Source organism: Thunnus albacares, chromosome 20, assembly GCF_914725855.1.
Source record: "Thunnus albacares chromosome 20, fThuAlb1.1, whole genome shotgun sequence".
In the NCBI taxonomy this organism is placed as follows: Eukaryota; Metazoa; Chordata; class Actinopteri; order Scombriformes; family Scombridae; genus Thunnus; species Thunnus albacares.
Genome location: NC_058125.1, coordinates 21,474,561 through 21,493,504, shown reverse-complemented (window position 1 = coordinate 21,493,504; position 18,944 = coordinate 21,474,561). Strand labels below are relative to the sequence as shown.

At 39.8% G+C, this 18,944-nt stretch overlaps 1 protein-coding gene across 33 annotated transcripts in view; it reads right to left on the bottom strand.

Moving 5' to 3' along the window:
• Positions 1-18,944, bottom strand: part of LOC122970970 (ankyrin-3-like) — a 162,698-nt gene that overhangs the window by 64,857 nt on the left and 78,897 nt on the right. For 24 of the 33 annotated variants that reach the window (XM_044337358.1, XM_044337383.1, XM_044337360.1 and 21 more), the window contains exons 2-10: positions 16,401-16,502; positions 14,540-14,638; positions 11,908-12,006; positions 8,854-8,952; positions 4,376-4,561; positions 3,745-3,768; positions 1,758-1,856; positions 528-626; positions 74-172 (exon numbers count right to left, since the gene is read on the bottom strand). In XM_044337358.1, the coding sequence (XP_044193293.1) occupies positions 74-172; positions 528-626; positions 1,758-1,856; positions 3,745-3,768; positions 4,376-4,561; positions 8,854-8,952; positions 11,908-12,006; positions 14,540-14,638; positions 16,401-16,502 (906 nt within the window). The remainder of the gene's footprint in view (positions 1-73; positions 173-527; positions 627-1,757; positions 1,857-3,744; positions 3,769-4,375; positions 4,562-8,853; positions 8,953-11,907; positions 12,007-14,539; positions 14,639-16,400; positions 16,503-18,944) is intronic. The other 9 variants (XM_044337353.1, XM_044337374.1, XM_044337370.1 and 6 more) reach the window with 1 other exon arrangement.

Sequence of the window (18,944 nt, the reverse complement as noted above, 5' to 3'; positions counted from 1 at the left end):
TTTTGTGTAGTAAAAGAAGATAAGAAGATAAGAACGATAAGAATAAAAATACACATATAGTTTGGAGGCATACCTTGGTCTTTGACAGTATCGGTGCTCCTCTGTCCAGCAGCATCTCCACCACCTGCTCATGGCCGCTCCTGGCTCCACAGTGGAGAGGAGTCAGACCATCCTGTGAAAACAAACAGTATACTGTCGGTAAACTAGCTGGCTCGAGGCTGACGTTCATCTTTGAACTTCATACCATCACTGACAGCGTCCTTGAGTAAAGCACTGAAGCCCTCACAGCAGGGGTAAAGACACTGCACTGCAAGACTCTTTTAGTCTTTTAGTCCTGTTTGTATTAACTAAAAAATACATGGTGGGAGATGATGATATGATGTGTGTGGTTAGTGTATGAGCCTGCATAGGAAACTAAGAGTATTTACCCCATTAAACACCAACATAAGTCAAAAAGGTTTCATTATTTTGGGCCCAGATAACATGTGTGTGTGTGTGTGTGTGTGTGTGTGTGTGTGTGTGTGTACCTTGGTCCGTGCATCTATCTTGGCCCCTCTCTCCAGAAGCAGTCGCACCATGTTGCTGTTCCCACGTTTGGATGCTACGTGAAGTGGTGTTATGTCATTCTGGTGAGAAAAGAAAAGCATCATTTTGTCAGCGCTGGGCAAAGTGACAAGATGACTCAGGATTGTACAAACTTATTGTAGTTGACAGGAAAATAACAGAACATTTCAACTCTGTTTGTTGCTGATAAAACATGACATTGTCCATACAACGGGCTACAATTGTACAGTCAGGGAACACATTTTAACCAAAAATTAAGCTGCAGCACACATGTCAGAGAGCCTGTCCATGCCTGCAAGATTTTAATGCATATGACTTGCCTGAAATTTGCTTACTCTATTAGAGAAAAAGAACTCTCTTTGACATTGCACAAGGAAAATGGCTAAATATCCCCCTCTAGAGGAATATCACCATTTCAGATGCAACAATCCGGTTTGACCGTTTTCTTGCTTTCTTGGTTTTCTCTTCGTCTTTCCAGAGAAAGAAGTGAGTGTCTGTGTTTACCAGATGTCTGTAAGACTTCATAAGAGTTTGAATAGGACACTATGCAATGTGAAGCTGTATTTTATAGGTGTTTTATTTGGTCTACTAATTATTGTATGATTATATACGAACATTTTCACGATGACAGACGGCTTTAAAGTGTTTTTTACCAGTATGTCTTTAAAATAAGACCACTAAAACTAATTCCTACACAATTTAGCACAACACATGTTAAAAAGTTGTTTTTTACTCTCATTTTGTCTCCAACTACAGTGGATCTACACTACAGCACTGCAGGGACCAAATACCAGGAAATTCAAACTCTTATATATTAAATTGAATCACATTTTAGTTTAGTAAAGTACTGATTGACATGAATTACTTGAAACACAGATTCACACATCTAGCCTCCAACTCCCACACACTCCAGAGTCCATCTTTACAATCTCTAGGATCACATAACATGCAGACAACATGCGTATGTTTCTTCAGGCAGAGTGACAAGGACAGCTGCAGAATTACACGTGTCATTATTAGATTCCTGCACACTCTTGCACACACGCACACACACTAACACAAATTCCTGCATACTGCCCCGCCCTCTTCTACTGCTGCAAACACTCACTCACTTCAAAAGGTCTGCGTGTGCATATGCATGTATGTGTGTGTGTGTGTGTGTGTGTGTGCCATCTTTGAAGCAAAGTGCCTACCCTGGCCTTGAAGTCCACAGCTGCCCCTCTGTTAAGCAGGAGTGTTGCTACGTTGATATTGCCGTAGTGCGCCGCGATATGGAGAGGAGTGAAACCGCTCTGAGAGGGGCGACAGACAGACAGACAGGCAGACAGGCAGATAGAGGGATAGAATTAATTAAAAAGAGAGGAAAAGAAGCTAAACGTTTCTCATAATGAGCCATGATGAGCGAAGCATGATGGGACATTACGTAGCAGTCGGCCAAAAGCAGACTAACAGAGCACAGAGGACCAGAGCTGAGCAGAATTCATACATGCTTTGAAAAAGTGACAAAATAAAATGAGTGCTTCATTTTCCTTTTCAAAATAGAAACTATATTTCTACTTTTCTTGTGTAAGAGTCAGGGCAAGACAGTGCACCGCGACTTGAGTGATCCGGATTGGATGAAAACACGACGTACAAGCACTTTAGCTCCTGTCAAATGAAACCCATGCAAATGTGAGACCAATGACAGCTGTTTAACTTTAACTCCTTGGTGATACTGTATGCTTTCATCTGACAGGAAAAACACATGCAGGTGAGCATGCATCTGCAATAGTTAAAAGCAAACTAGATTTTAGTGGGAAATTCTAGCTCTAAAAAAAGGCAACTTAGCAAGAATCATCAGTTCAAAGACCTTAAGTAATTACTTAAGTATATAATACGCTCTGTGCATGACTTGAATCTGGCAAGTGACGGTATTCTGAAAATGCATTAATTCAAAACATAAATAATGCATTTATTCAGTTTTTTTTTTTTTACTTTCCCAAAGCAACAAGCAAGAAAATTCAACATGCTATTGATTATGTAATCCAGCATCAAAGCAGATGCAACTGCTCTGTGGGTAAAGTGACAGTAATTAGCATTATCTCCAGCGAGAGTCAGCACAATTTCACGTTCATGTTTGTTAAAAATCCATTTAAATAAAATCAATAAACCGTCACGTCAGCTCTCTAGTTTTTTTTCTCTCATTGACATCCGGATGAGTTCTTCTTTGACAAAAAAGATGGTCACATGCACAGCAAAATCTAATGTAAGTTAATTTAGCCATTAGCCAAATATAGCATCGAAATAAATAAGTAAATTCAAGATTATGCACATCCCAAACAATCACTCAAGCAGTGCAAGGAACAAAACCACTTTTTCTTGTTGAAAGATGTCACAAATATTATTGGATCGCATTACAGCGAGGAGCTACTGTGGACGGAGAAAGAGAAGTTAGGGGGGGTAAGGATAAAAAAAAAAACGGTAAGCTAAAGTAACCGGCTGCTTGCTGTAGCTTCATATCTACTGTACAGACATGAAAGTGGTATTTTAAAGACAAATGGTAATTCTAGGTTAAACACATTGCAGCTCTATCAGAAAGCAACAACTATATCTATATATATATGCACACAGATCTATAATATATGCAGATTAAATATTTGTGTACAGTATTTTTTTATACACTCAGACAACAGCAACTGCAGTGAGGAGTCACTACAACCTTTTTCATGTAAAAGAATCACCCCCCCCCCAAAAATTCAAATTCAGTCCACTTGGAATGGAAATGAGGTTTTTTTTGCTTTAGCAGCGATTCCACAGAATATGATTAACTCATTGTGCATACATTACAATAACTTCTTAAAAAGATCTAAGTCTGCCTGTGATGAAAAAAGGGTTTAGGTTTAACTGTGGTAACTGAAATTTTACTGTTTTTTTTTTTTCCTGCAAGCCACTGCACATACAAAGCAAAGTCAAAATGTGATGCAGTCTTAAAAACAGGCACGCAGACGAGGTGCGCTCAGCAGCAAAAGCAGTCATGCCAGCATTTAGCGTTCATGCTAACAGACAAGAAGGCTTTGGCTTTGCAATGGTGTGACCATGAGTGGACGATGACAGGAGAAGAGAGGAGAGGAGAGGAGAGGAGAGGAGAGGAGAGGAGAGGAGAGGAGAGGAGAGGAGAGGAGTGGAGAAGTGAAGGTATACCTCTGTTGTTCTATTCACCATCATCTAGAAAGGAAAAGGTAAAGGGGGAAGCAGTAGGGTAAAAAAAAAAGGGAACGAATAGAGGGAGGAGGTGGAGGAGGAGGAGGAGGAGGAGGAGGAGAGAATGGGGTGGTTAGTGCACCACAACAACAACAACAACAACAACAACAACAACACCATGGTTGCACCAAGCTGTAGGATGGGTTTATGAGAATGTGGCCAGAGTTAATGAAAAGAACTAAAAGGCGACCACACAGAGGTGCACACAACTGGATAGTGCGACGCTCCCTTATAGTCTGTTGTTTGTTCTACACTTTGTGGTAAACACAGATTATTTTTCAATCAACAAAAAACAAAATTCTCGTGCTGAACAAGGATGTGACACACAAAAAGACTTGTTGAATTAAAAAAAAATACATTTAACACATTTTTTATCCCACAAAAAAACATGCTTTGGGACTTAAATGCTTTTTAGGAACCAACAAAAAGCACCATGAAGTTCAGAATAACTAACACATGACAGAACATGTTTACAGTGTCCAAACAGCACAAAACTAAACTAAATCACTTCCTCTCTGGCAGCGGGTCATGAAGGGAACTGAAAGTCCTGCCTATCGTACAGAGAGTTTACCTTGGACTCCACATCAGCGTTGTGGTCATTTTGGAGGAGGAGGGCGGCGGCCTTGGTGTCATCTTTCCGCGCGGCGATGTGCAGCGCTGGGAGGCGCACCTTCCCCTTGGTGTCATTTTCCAGTAGGAGGGAAACCACTTGGTCATGGCCCTGCTGCAACGCCACGGCCAGAGGAGTGAAACCGTCCTGTGGACCAGCAGAAACAACAATGACCGTCACTGGTATTACTGGAGCTGTTAATGGGACAGACGTGCTACATGGATACTTGCTGCAAGCTGCCAACTGATATCTACGGATAAATAAGCAAACACGAAGTTGGATTTCCAACGAACAAAATGTTGATTGAAAATGTTCTCACATAATTATTTTTCTTTCTTTATATAGCAAATTGTGATTTCATAGAGAAGATACAAGTTATACCAGTTATACATAAAACAGGATAAATGTTAGAAGATACATTTTTTTAACTCTACCTCTAAAATGACATTTCACTGTCATGTAATGCTTTATAGTTAGGAGTAGCGTAGTTATACACAACACATGCAGGCGTGTGTGAATAAATAAACCACAAATTTGTGGTTTGTAGTCAGTGTAACTGTTAAAATAAATGATTTATTTGTTTTTTTTATTGTTCTCTTTTTGTCTCAATTTAAACATTTACTGTTTAACAGCAGCATCAGACTCTATATATTTATTCTACAGATACTTAGACTGCAAATTGTATTTTGGGTAAGTCTAAGTAAAAATAAAGCATTATGTATACTATGAGTCCCACTATAAAAAATAGAAAAGAATATAAATTTATTGTCCAACTAGGGGTCAAAATTTGTTTCTAGTCTCACCTCAGATACAATTAATAGCATTAAAGTACATTAACAACAGTCTACAACCATGCTAGCAGCTCTGTGAAACTGTGTGTCGGCACGGTGATGTTTTGGTCAGCATGCTAACATAACACATTTCTTATCTATTCATCTGTTGATTATTTCCTTGATTAATTAATGTGTTGTTTGATCCATAAACTGTCAGAAAATGGCGAAAAATGTCGACCACTGTTTTGCAAAGCCCAAGATGACGTCCTCACATGTCTTGTTTTGTCCCGATCAACAGTCCACAACCCAAAGATATTTAGTTAATATCATAGAAGCCTAAACCTGCCGTCCATACAGCCATTATCATCCAAAGAGAACGAGATGACTACACGCCACACGTACATTACACATGTGTCCAAGTTCACCTGATTTCCTACAAACGATTGACTGCAGTGGGGATAAAAGATCTCTCATAGTTGTTCTTTTTAGCTATTGGTGCTCTTTAAAGTGTCGACCCAGAGAAAAACAAAATCAAAGTCCTTGTGAAGGGGTTGATAACCCTCACTGCAGTCGTGGCCTTCCTGTGTAAAGCTATGTTATATAAATCAGACAGCTTCCTTTGATGTCTTCCTATTAAGCAGAGGAAACACACAGGGTCAGCGGCGGTGCCGTGCCTCCTGAGTAATGCTAGTATTCCTTTCTCATATGCGGTTCTGCAGTGTTTCTGTCTCTCCAACAGCCCAGCATTCAGCATCGATTTTCAATATGGGGTAAAATGAGATTTTAAAAAATAATAGCGTGCTGGCATCTTGTCTCATTCCCTACTTGCAAAGGTTTCCACAAATTAAGGGAAATTTACTGATCATAACAATGACAAGCACTGAAAAACTACTCGCTAAACTTACTACGGCACCATCTTTTTGCTCTTGACATCAGCTGCCGGTATCACACTAACAAGCAGGAGACAATCTAACAGCCATTTGCCGATTTAACGCATTTTAGTTGATGCTCTAAAGATGCTGTAAGTGCTAGGGTAGGAGGTCAATGTCTCGCTCAAGAACAAATCGAAAGGAAATGCTCAGCTGTTGATGGGCATGAACCCAGAAGCAGACCAGATGAAACTAACTGCATGCTAAAGTAACATCCATTCACTCCGGGGGTATGATAAACACGACCCACAGCTGAGGCCGGTAGCAGCAGTATCTAAGAATCATCAAAGAAAAGGAGAGAAGATTTCTCACGAACAGCAGAGAGATTTTGTGTGTGTGTGTGTGTGTGTGTACACAGGACACCGACTGTCTAGATAAAACCAACTCAGCATCACTACACCCACACATCAAAGCGCAGCCTCCCCTCGGAGACTCGGCATAGCTCGCAAATTTGTGTACACACAAAACTATACAGAAGAGAGTGTCTACACAGATAAACAAACACACACATACACACGTTCATAATCAGATCCACACCACTGTCTGCAAGACACACACACAAACAATGCATAAATTTAGCCTTTTTAAGAGTTTCCAAAGTCATAAACCATCCCAAAGCACTACCCTCGTGTTTCATCTGCTTCATTATGGATTCAGGAAAAGACAGTCAGCTTAATGTCCTAAAAATACCTTGAGAGACAACAAGAGCAGCGATGAACAACAAGGCACTTAAAGAGGGGTTTTTGATCTTTATCTCCAGGCTGGAAAACATGCAATGACACAGCAATATTTCGCTTCGCCAAAAAAACAAAATTAGCACCGGCCAACTTTAAGGTAGCCATTAAAATGAGTCAAAATAATAGAACACACAAAGCTATGCATGATCTTCATTATAATGGGGCTAAAAATAAACATACAGGGCAAATGTGGATATTAATGCAGAATAGTTTGTACATTATATACATATAAATGTGATATCCTTATGCAATAAAAGAAGATCAAATGCAGTTAAAAGACTTTAAATCTGATCTATTCGACGTCATGCCATTATGAAACGGTTAAATATGAATTATTAAACACCGGGAGTTGCTTCAAACATGGATATATATTTCCCCGTATGAATAATTCATTATGTCTCTGACTGCAGGAGACTGTGGGGAGAAGAAAAGGAGGAGAACAGCGAGATGCGGAGGGTAGCGGGTCGGGGAGGGAGAGAAGGAGCAGAGGCAGACACAGACAAAAGGAAGGATGATGGGGAGGGAGAAGGCGACAGGAGAATAAAGAGATGAAAGGAAAAGATGAGGAGGAGAGAGAAGAGCTGCCATGGAGCTGTTTGTGAATAGTCAAGGACAGAGCTCTGTAAATAAGTACACGACGCACCACGCTGATACACTAATTGAGATAGATAGTAGCTTAAGCTGTGTATCCAGAAAGCACAGGCAGGTGCGTCATCACTGCTTCAACCATCGTATATTTTAACAACATTATAGAGACGATGAAGGCGCCTCTCATAATCCAATCAAACGTGTATATTTTAAGATCCCCTCCAGACATATATTAAAACACTGGGGCACCCCTGTCTCTCTCCCTTCACTTCCTGTCTCTATACTGTCTGTCAAATAAAGGCAAAAGCCTGAAAAAATAATCAAAATAAATTACAAAATCTTTTATATTTCAGAGGTTGTCTCCTACTTCACTGAAAAGTCCATTCTCAGTGTATGTGCACTGGATGCTTCAACTTTCCACATCACACTTGTGTAATTTGCATACCGGACTCTTATAACTGGCTCCGAACTAGTCGTGATGTCACAAATCATGCTCGTAGGCCCGCCCCCTTAAAATCTGCTTTTCAATGAGCACAGTAGATGTTGTTACAGGATGTCTTACTGCATCACAACACCTAGTATGATGTGAAAATCTACAGCAAATAGTTTCTATATTTTAGTGATGGTTTGGAAACTCTCTGTGCAGCACATCAGTTTCATGCTCTGTATTGGAGCTATATTAAATTGCATCGTCCCTATTTAATAAAATAAAAATAAAATAAAATAATAATTGCAGTGCAGACAACCACTTCATGATACTAAGCATGACATTAGCCTCATAGATGTGATTTAGACGGAGAGGTTTGACCAAAATGTTGTTGTTGTCACACGTTCAGTCTTGCACAGGGAGGCGGTTGGCTGTGTGCCGGTACTACTGCAGATGATGGATCAGTCTGACACACTCACAGCGTAGCACTCGCTCACGCCACAGATGTCTCCTGTAACGTCACCCGGTCCCTCCCTCACAGCCAAGGTCACTCTGAATGAACACATCATCACGCTGCTGCCGCCCACCGTCCTACTGACTCTCTCTACCTCCTTCACTCTATTCACTTTGTCTTTATTTACCATTCAGTCAACTGATGAATCTATGGAAAATAATTCCTTTTTATTATTTTTACCGAGGGAACCTCCTACATCATGACATAATATGTTATTCAGCTTTTGTCTCCTGATCGAGCCACTGGTGTCAGGCCTCTGTTTACCGTTTGCAACAAAGAATCTGTTGGTCATAATGCTGCAGTGTAATTATGGGGATGCTAAGTGAGGGCTGGGATGAAGGGTAACTATTATGGGCTTGTGAATGTCTGTGTGCAAACAGGCGTTAAGTGTATATGTACTGTGTATTATCTGTTTGTGCTTGTGTGTGTGCTTGTGTGTGTGTGTGTGTGTGTGTGGGTGAGTTTATTTACCTCAGTGGCGATGCTCTGACTGGAGCCGTTGTCCAATAAGAACTGCACCACATCCAAGTGATTCTCCTGCGCTGCCATATACAGCGGAGTGAAGCCATTCTGTAGAGAGAGAGAAAAAAAAAGAAGCTGAGTCAGACCTGCAATCAAGGACCAAACCATCATGTGCTCACGATTGAGCCTCTCTAATGTTTTACTCATATTTTCTTATCTGTCTTTAAGGTTAAACAATCCTTTTTTTTTTGTTTTCTCCATTGTCATTAGTTCAGCTGCTGTTTTAAGGTTGAAGACAGGATTGAAACTATGTTGTCTGGATGCACTTTAAACTGCACTTTTTGGTTTTGTTTAAAGCAAGCTAGCTGTGTAGAGTAGAGGTAGCTGTGTCTGAGGCTTAATTCAAACCTGCTGCAGCTAATAGAAGTTTCATGTCGTAAAAATCAGTATAAGAGCAGGACTGTCAAAAAACGAACCGCGTAATTACATTTAAACATTGTCGTATCGGCCTCAATTCATTTTTATGCTTTATACCGATTATGTGACGAACTGAAGAGGTCAGTGTGTAAACTAATGTGACTAATGTGCCACCACACGGCACGACCAGCACTCGCAAGGACACGCAGTAAAAGTTTGTGAATAATTTAGGCAGGTGAGACGCATTAACTGTTCATTGTAAGGCCGATCCCCACTGCGACTTTAATGTAAGCAAATTTATTTTTGATACTAAGCCCGCAGCTGCTTTTTAAGCCCCAGCGAGTTCCAGTGATAGATGAAACTGGCTAAGCTTGTCAGATGCTAAGTGACACAACAACAGCCCCTAAATGTTTACTTCTTTTACATGTTTATATTTTTATATGTTTCTGTACTTGTTGACATTTTCCAATAAAGTGAAAAAAAAAATTGAAAAGAGAAATTAGAAAATTAAATTTCACAAAGAGAAGGTACAGGATTTTTGCATTAATGTGATGAAGCATCTTGTTGTGTCAGGTATTTAAATCACAAGATCAGCCAAAAACAAAGACATCCTCACCAGGCTTTCTAATCTATTAATGGTTTCTCAAAATTTTGCTTTATCATGATGTATACAGCTGTACAATACCGTGATTTTATACTTATCACCCATTCCTGCTACAGAGCGGGGACATTTTATCCGACCTCTACAGCTGCACATGGACGTACTATTCCAGCAGAGCTATCATGGAGCACATACAGTACTGGCACCTCCGAACATACCTCACACCTGATAACAGTGGAGATAAAAGCTGATCTGGAGCTGGAGTTGTAGAGGACTCTCTCTCTGTGTGTGTGTGTGTGTGTGTGTGTGTGTATGGTGCAACACTATAACAAGGCCAAGAAAACTGATCTCCATAGCAACACAAGGATCCAAAAATCACTTCAGCATGCAAAAAGGCTCATCCTCCTCCTCTCTCTCTCTGTGCTTATTCTAGTGTCGCTGCACCAACAGCCTTTCAATCATAGTTCACTCTCTCATGATATATTTAAGCTTCACAGTTTTAACTTTATTGGCGACCAAAGACACAGCAGACAGAGAACTAGTTTATAAGAATAAAAAAAACAACATAAAACTGTGAAATAGTGGCTGAAATATTGCGCAGCGTGTTTCATATTCACACACTTTTCACATAAATGGATACAATCTCAGACTCTGTATCACAAAAGGCGGCTATTTGCAATGTTGATGTGGATTATGAGATAGCAGAACACTGCGGAGGCGGCATCCCTCTGATTCAAAGGAACAGTCATTGTTTGTGTAAATAAACACACACACAAACTTTTGTGTCATCAGTTGTGCTGGCCGTGTAATATGCAGCCAGAAACACAGCAGCCAGCTTCAAACACACGCACACAGATTAAGACATACAAACACTCAGTCTGTGTTTGTTCCTACGACTGCAAGGAACGGTGTGTTTTGTTAACCGTCATATTGTGAGTACGGATCTTAAAGGGGACGTATCATGCCCAGTTCTAGGTTTATATTTATATTCAGGGGCTCTACTGGAATATCTTTTTATGATTTATAGTTCTAAAAACTCCTCATTTTTCTTATTCTGCCCCTCAGTTCAGCCTCTGTCTCAAACAGACCGTTTTAGCTCCTGTCTCTTTAAGGCCCGCCCCTCCTGATGAGCTTACTCCATTCTGATTGGTTAGCTCCCGGAAGTTGCGTCATGGCAGACTTTTTCTGCCTCTGGAGACTACGTAAACAAACAAATAGCAATAGGATGTCACTTCTTTTTCTTGTTCTTTACTCAAACTGGAGATTTCTCAAATACATCTGTATATGTTGGAGCCCGAATCAGAATTGATCAACCTTAACAACAAAGGCTACGGGACAGACGGCTGTATGTGGGCATGTGCAAACAATCTGATGTCAACACAAGGAGGAAGTAGAAGCAACTTTGCAAATGGAGCATTCAGTTGAAGCCCTGTTTTTTTTACTTGCAGGGAGCATTTTTACATAAGTTCATTGCAAGTTTTGGAACTTTGACTGCAAGAAAATCACAAAAAGCACGATATGTCCCCTCTTAATCCATAAGGACATATATACATGTCCTGTTCTAGTGGCTTACTCCATACTACATCAAAACAGTAATACAATACACGTTTTTTTCTCAGCATGACACACTCTGAATCATGTTAAAAATCAACAGATAATACAAATAATATTACGATGATCACAGGATAAAACAAAAACTAGAGATTCAGCGAGTTTCAGTACAGCACCGCTCATCAATACCAACTTCATTTTCTTCCTCTCTACGGCTCCAGCCAAGGCTTTGACGTTGACATCATTATGGTTGCCGTGGTGACCAGAGCAGTGTGTGTGTGTGTGGGTGTGCTGACTATTGAATGTGGGCCAGGCAGCACTGCAGAGATGCTGACACAGCACACACACACTGACACACACACACACACACACACACACACAGATGGATACTGTGTGTACTATACGTGTATATGCATTGATCTGCATGAACGCACACATGGATTTCCAACAAAGATGATTTACCCAATAGGAAAGCTTTGTATATTGTGTTTTACCTGAGACTGTGCGTTGACGTTGGCGCTGTGGGTGACGAGCTCCTTCACCACCTCCGTCTGCCCGGCCAGGGAAGCTATGTGCAGGGCTGTGTTTCCTTTCTGCTTCGGAAAATGAAAAAAACATTTTGGAATTACTCACAACTTCATCAGTAGTAATAAAACTGTCTGTCTGCCTGCGTCAAAGTCTGAAAATGTGGCTGGTCTTCATCAACTACACGAGGGAAACGTTTTGGCATATGGTATATTTGTATTTGTTTTAGATGCACACAGAAAATCACAACTTTAATTTGTATTTTAATCACCTAATATTGGCACCAGATGGCAGGAAGGATCCGTTTTAAATATACCAAACAAATTCTGAGGCTGCTACTCCTTTGGATATATTGTGAATCAAAACAAATGCAAATAATGAATTAAATATTTTCCCTTTGCTATTTTTAAACAGTGCTATCTCAAACTTTATATGTTTTTTTTATGTTGCTGTATGTTGCCTGAAAGTTTGAATGTGTAAGTTAAATGTTTCATAAATCTGTAAATTTTGGGAATGGATTTACTCTCCTACAATTTCAGTGTAAGTAATTAAATAACACATAAATCAGATGTTACAATAGAAAACACACATAATACAGATTATGTGACATTTAGATCTTCTGTTCTGTACATTTGTATGTATATTTAAAAATACATATATTTACATACAAAATAGATGTTATAATCTTTCATTATTTCATTCAACAACTGACTGGAAAGTTATAGGAAGGAGCATCAGAGGGGAAAAGGGTGAGATGTCTGGAGTGAAGGACATACTATCTAATAATGGCGATGAAGAAACTGACAGAGAAACAGAGAGTTTAGACGAGGGGAGAGTGAGAAACAGTGAAAACAGAAAAAAACGGACGATGACAAAAGAAGGATATTCTCGGATATTGAATGAGTGATTTGGTATGAGACGCACATACTGGGTCTCTAATGGATGCACCTGTTGTATGTGTGTCATCTCTAGCACGCAGCAGCTGTTGCCATGTTGTCAGTGCTGCCGCCACTGGAACCTCCACATATACACCTCCCCTTCATTCCTCAATCTGAAGTGCTATATCTCATTTTCCTCTCATGCTTCACAACCTCCTTCTAACCGCAACTCACTTCACTTGAACTTAAGACTGAATTACAAGAAAGCACAATATCGTGTGGGCATAATGTAACTATACATGTTATGAAAACTGAATGCAGTTTAGCGGAGCAGTAGTCCAGCTAGTTGCTTACTTTGTATGCCTACTATTCGGTGCTGGGAAAGTAGCGTTCAGCAGGTTTCAGAGGTTTTTAACTGAAAACAGCTGCCTGCGGTGTCTGGAAACGACACCGATGAGAGCAGTGAAGGTGAAGTAGTGAGCTGTAAACCGTGAAATGCTCTGTAGAGCAGAGGGGAACTGCAGAGTCGGGTTATATTTCTCTTTGGGTTCATCACTACAAGCAAACTCCTTTTACAAGTTAATATAAAGATATTGATTACAGCCAATTTACAAAAACAGTTTTATAGATATTGTATTTTGTTGTCCATTTGTTGTTTCCATATTTATGTATCTATTTGTTCACCTACTTGCTTGTACATAATAGTGATCTGTTTTATGATCTTTCTTTGGCTTCATTGTCCTTGTTTTGGCTGTATGTCCATGTGTGTCTTCCTGATCATTGTTTAGTGTAAGTACATTGAGAGCCACTAAAAACTGGAGTCAAATTCCTTGCATGCGTAAATATACTTGGCCAATAAATCTCACTCTGATTCTGATTAAATAACTGGATAACTGTCAGCTTTCTGCAGTAACGGCATGTAAACTAGAAAGCTAGATTCCCGTAACGGGGGTAAAGGATGAGAGAAACCCAATTTCCTCAGGGAGATGTCAGTTTCATGGCCGTGTTTACACATACCCAGGTTTTTAATGGGGATTTTACAAGTACGCATGTGCATGACGAGGATTTCACATAGTGAAAGTGTCCTGTGACAGCAGTGTGATGTATCCGTTTATTCAAAATCATTTCCCTAAAAATCTGACTAACACTAAAACTAAGCAGCCACTTTCTTCACTTAGTTTAAGTTATTTGAGTTTAAAGTTGGCCATTTGTGAAATTCAGACACATTTAAGGAAAGAAAACCTAAGCTTTCACTATTTATGATATTCAAGAATAAACATCTTGTAACATTACTGCACTTTAAATGAGTAAGCTGTGGTTTCAATATAAGAGAAATCATGCAAACAAAGATGATGCAAACTCAGCTTTAAGCAATTTAATCACTTTTTCTCTTGATGGAATAGCATCACAATTTGTTTTCAGTGAGAGTTTCACTATCACATATGGCTCGTTCACCCAGCCAAGACACGTTAATGTGCGAAACACCGTCATGCACGCGTCTGGATAGACAATTTCTTTTCACTAAATCAGTCCACACTTCCTCTCTCGGCTAACACGAAGCCATTCATCTCTTTTAGTGCTGCTGAAGCAATGTGACTTTGGAAAGGAGCTGACGCAGCAAAGTATGTGTGTGTGTGACTTCATGCATACACTGTGTGCCTGCATGAGTGATTGTACGTGTGTGTGTGTGTGTGTGTGTGTGTGACTCCTGGGTGGCACACACCTTGGTAGCTGCGTCCACATTGGCACCCTGCTTTATGAGCTCAGCCACCACCTCCACATGGCCCTCCTTCGAGGCCAGATGGAGAGCGTTCAGACCATTCTGTAGAGAGAGACAGAGAGAGAGAGAGGAGAGAGATAGGTATCAAAACAAAGGAGAGAGATAAAACAGTGGGACTCCTGCAAGAACCGCTCATATCAACTGATTGGTTCATAAGAGGCACGTATGAGTGATTTAAGAAAATTTGTGAATATGATCTCGACCTCCTCTATGTGAAAAGCGCCCTGAGATAACTTTTGTTATGATTTGTTTGATGAAATCAACAAAAATAAAATATGTAACTAAAACTTTTTACTGTTTTTACTGAGAGTCTTTTTTACTGTAGATGTTATGATTTTTATTGGCATATTTCGGCGAAGCAACTTATACGTTTCAGTAGTTGCTAGGAAACGTCTCTCACTCCAGATGACAGATGCCTCAATGTCTTTCTGCAGGTCTCTGCGTAACCCAGGTTAAAATCTAAAATCAGTCGAGTCAATCCCGGACTAACCCTCAAGTGATAAATATCCAGGTCGGACTGTGTCACTTCCTCTTCCTTCCTCCACTCCTACTGGTCGCCATGTTTAGAGGCGTTCTTGACAGATTCTTTACCACTTAATTCTCTACATTCAGGGGTCAGGGTTTTTTTTTTTGCCCCGTCAGGTTTTGCCTGGACTTGGATAATCTTTTCTTTGATGGTGAGCTACCTACGAACCCATGAAAATTGGATTAAACTGAACCAACTACTACCTCCCCCACAGCGTGTGTGGTAGGGTGAACTGAACTCTTTTTTTTCTCCCTTTGATCTTAAACTGGACTCTTGGAATTCAAAGACAGACTCCTAAAGGCCTATTTTTTGTGTTTTATACTCATTTGTTTTTGCCATTATTGCAATATATTATTTAAAACGTACCCGTCTGTCTTGCTGTCAATAATATTCATACACACTGGGCTCCCAAACAAGCCTATCTTCTGTCACACATCTGGTCCTTTAAACTCAAATTCTAATTTAACATTTAGCTAATCACACATGCTGCATCTGTCCAGTATCATCCTCTGTTGTAGCCGACAGTGTAAAATCACTTACTGAAGACTATAATAGCCTATTCTTTTGTATAATGTCTCAGTAACTGTCACATCCATTGACCACCTCCCATCACAGCTTTGGTTTTTTACATCTAATGTCATGTCAAATCATTCCCTCTTTATTTGGATCACAGTACGGCCCTTCTCTGATGACACGTCACTGGCAGCTGGATTCATATTTTCTAATTGTTACTGACTAAGTTTGTTATGTTTTTATCTGCTGACAGCAGGTGTTGAAGCTCTGTGGTGTGAAATTCTATTTTTTTTACTCTTTGATAAACATTTTTTTGTGAATTAAACTTTCCTACAAATAGCAGTTTTAGGGGAGTTTATTATCCTAATGATCAAATCTCACAAACATGCACCTCCTCATGAACATGTGTCAGGCTGAAACAAGCCATTTATGACTAGTTTGGGTAGTTTAAGTTCATTAGAGCAAACCACACAGAAAAAAGTTGGAGTTTTAGGATAATGATACAAATATGTTCTTGCATGAGGCCCAATGTGAGTATTATATACTTGCTTTCAGTAGCTGAGGGTTCTGTTTATTATTAATATTCACCCTTTCTGCATTTCTGCATTCCTATTTATTAACCCTGAGCATAATTAGATCTATAATCCAAACCTATTGTACATAAAAACACCCCAAGCACAAACCAGGACAGGACAAATTAAACCCGTCCTGATATCTACTATCTGAATCTGTTTCATTTTCTGTTTTGTCAGTTGGAAAACTTACCTGATTGCAGATATTGATGTCCACTCCATTCTTCAAGTAGTCCAAAGCTTTCTCTAAGTTCCCGGCCCGAGCTGCACGCAGATAACAGGCATTTACATCCGTCTGCAGGAAGACAGAGAGAGAGAGAGAAGGAGGATGGTCAGTTATCTTACATTATCACAGTGAGCTGATGAGAAATGTTACCGCAGGTACACGAAAACCAGGGTGGTTTGTAAAATGAGCAAACAATTAGGAATTACAAATGTCTAAGAGCGCAATCAAACTAATTAAAAAGCTTTTGCTGTGCCTACGTGCCAATCAGCCAATTTAGATATTTATAATAGCTTCTTCTGGGCTATTTCTTATTTTGAAAATAGAGCAAAATATTGCAGCATTAGTCATAAGCTATCATTTATGTGTCATAGCATTCCCTATAAATCCCTGCAATTCAAGATAAGTTGAATAAATCCCTCAAGGCTTGGATGTTATTGGCAGAAAAAATTGTTTGGCAAGCCCTTTGAGAGCCCACAGAAGCTGAATTAGAGCCAAATAAGAAAACTAGTTCATCTGAGGGTAAAAAAAAAAAAAAAAAAAAAAAGTGAGAATCTTCTGTCTTCAACATGCCTGCGTGGTTAAACTGCACTACAGCAAGCCAAGAATAAATAAATCAAGAAACAGCACTGCCAGATCCAAGCCTACAGAACAACCAGAGGATTTACTATATCTGTTTGATAAGAGGAGCTGCTCGGTGCCAGCGTGTGTTCAAAACGATCATATCCAGGCTATTGACAAATAAAAAAACTGCTTCTTTTCACTGTGTGTTAAACGGACACTGGCATGAGCTAACGAGGACACATAGGGACCAACTGCTGGGGGGCTGCCAGCATCCAAAATGAGTGTAGTGCATTTTTTATAGAGTAATTGGGAGCAAGAACACACACACACAGCCACTCCTCACATCCGCTGTATGCAGCAGCCTGCATGACTGAGTCTTTCTCAGAAAACCAATACATGTGTGCATGTGAGCCACAGACAAAAAGGCAGATTTGCAGTTTAACCTGTCAAAACTGAAAACATGTACCCCTGAGTGTTTATGCTGTGTGTGCGCACATGTGTATACAGCGTCTATGTGTTTGTGTGTGTAGATTTTTGAGGTTGTGGATGAGCGTACGAGTGGGTGAATACAGGAGGTTTGTTTAGAGAAAGAGAGAAACAGTGAGAACATCAGCGGAGGTGTTTGGTTGAAAAAATATCGGGAATGACAAGCAGACAGGAAGACAGCTAGTCGGCGTGTGTCTCAGATTTCATGATTGCAGCGCAGTGCTACAGCCTGCCACACCCTTGTAGTCCAACGGGTACCCAACACAGTACAAAGGATAAGCTCTCTCCAATTACCCTTTGCCTGTATGCATTTTAACCAGCACTTTTCTCTAGACAGCATACACACACACACACACACACACACACACACACACAAAAGGTATAATAAAGTTAGTAACAGGCGAGGTGAGCTCTTTTTAACATAAAACACTTCTGTGTTCGATGTAGGACACTTCACATTCATTCAGCTCCATCAAATCTATCAAAATCAACAACCTACAATCCTTGACATTGATAAGAGCAGAAATTAATGTTTGAAAGGGAAGATCGAAGCCTCCAGTAACCGTGTCAGAGTTGCAGTAAACTCAAGATCAAATCAAATCTTTATTGTTCATGTGCACAAAAAACACAAGTGCACAAGGAATATCTTACTTTACGCTTCCTTTTTGGCCGCCATAGATAAACAGAATTGAGAATTAAATATATAAAATTATGAAATTTTCAACTATAAGTACGATATATACATGGTTTACAAGATAAAAATACAAAATTAGAGACAGAAGAAAAAGAGCTTAACAGGGTTTAATACTGTGTGTAACAGCTGAAACGGGCCACTTCACCTGCAATAAAGAGCACTTCCACTAATATCATAGGAAAATTAATAGCTTTTATGAAATTAAACATTAACCTTTAGGAAAAAAGTGCAGAGAGGCCATTCAAGATGTCATATGATTCTATTTCACAGTGTGGCTAATGTTTAGCCACATCTACACACTGTCGTCTAATAACTAAACCTGTGTGACAAATGTCAAGTCTACAATAATTAACTTAACTTTATATTCCCATAGTTTCATTCAATTGTTGATGTATATTAATCAAAGTTTTAATTGTTTCCTGATCATAAAAGATCTAAGCTACTAGTACAGCTTTTAAAATATCATGACATGACTTCAGGATGTATTTCAAGGTTGAAACAGAGAACATGAGAGTAAGATTAAGGCTTTGTCTGTAATTTAAAAGGATTGTTTTTTGTTAGACAGTATTGTCACGTTCACTACACCATGCTGCGTGTTATTATAGACAGATTATTGGCTCAAGCTGATCGCTGAGCTCATTTCCCTCTCAGTGAATGGATCTTATCTGAGTTCAACATCACACATACGCAAAACACAGGGAGTTTCTGGCGTCAGCATCCACTCTGTGCAACAAGGGGGTTCCCCGGATGTCGGGCTGTAACCATGACGT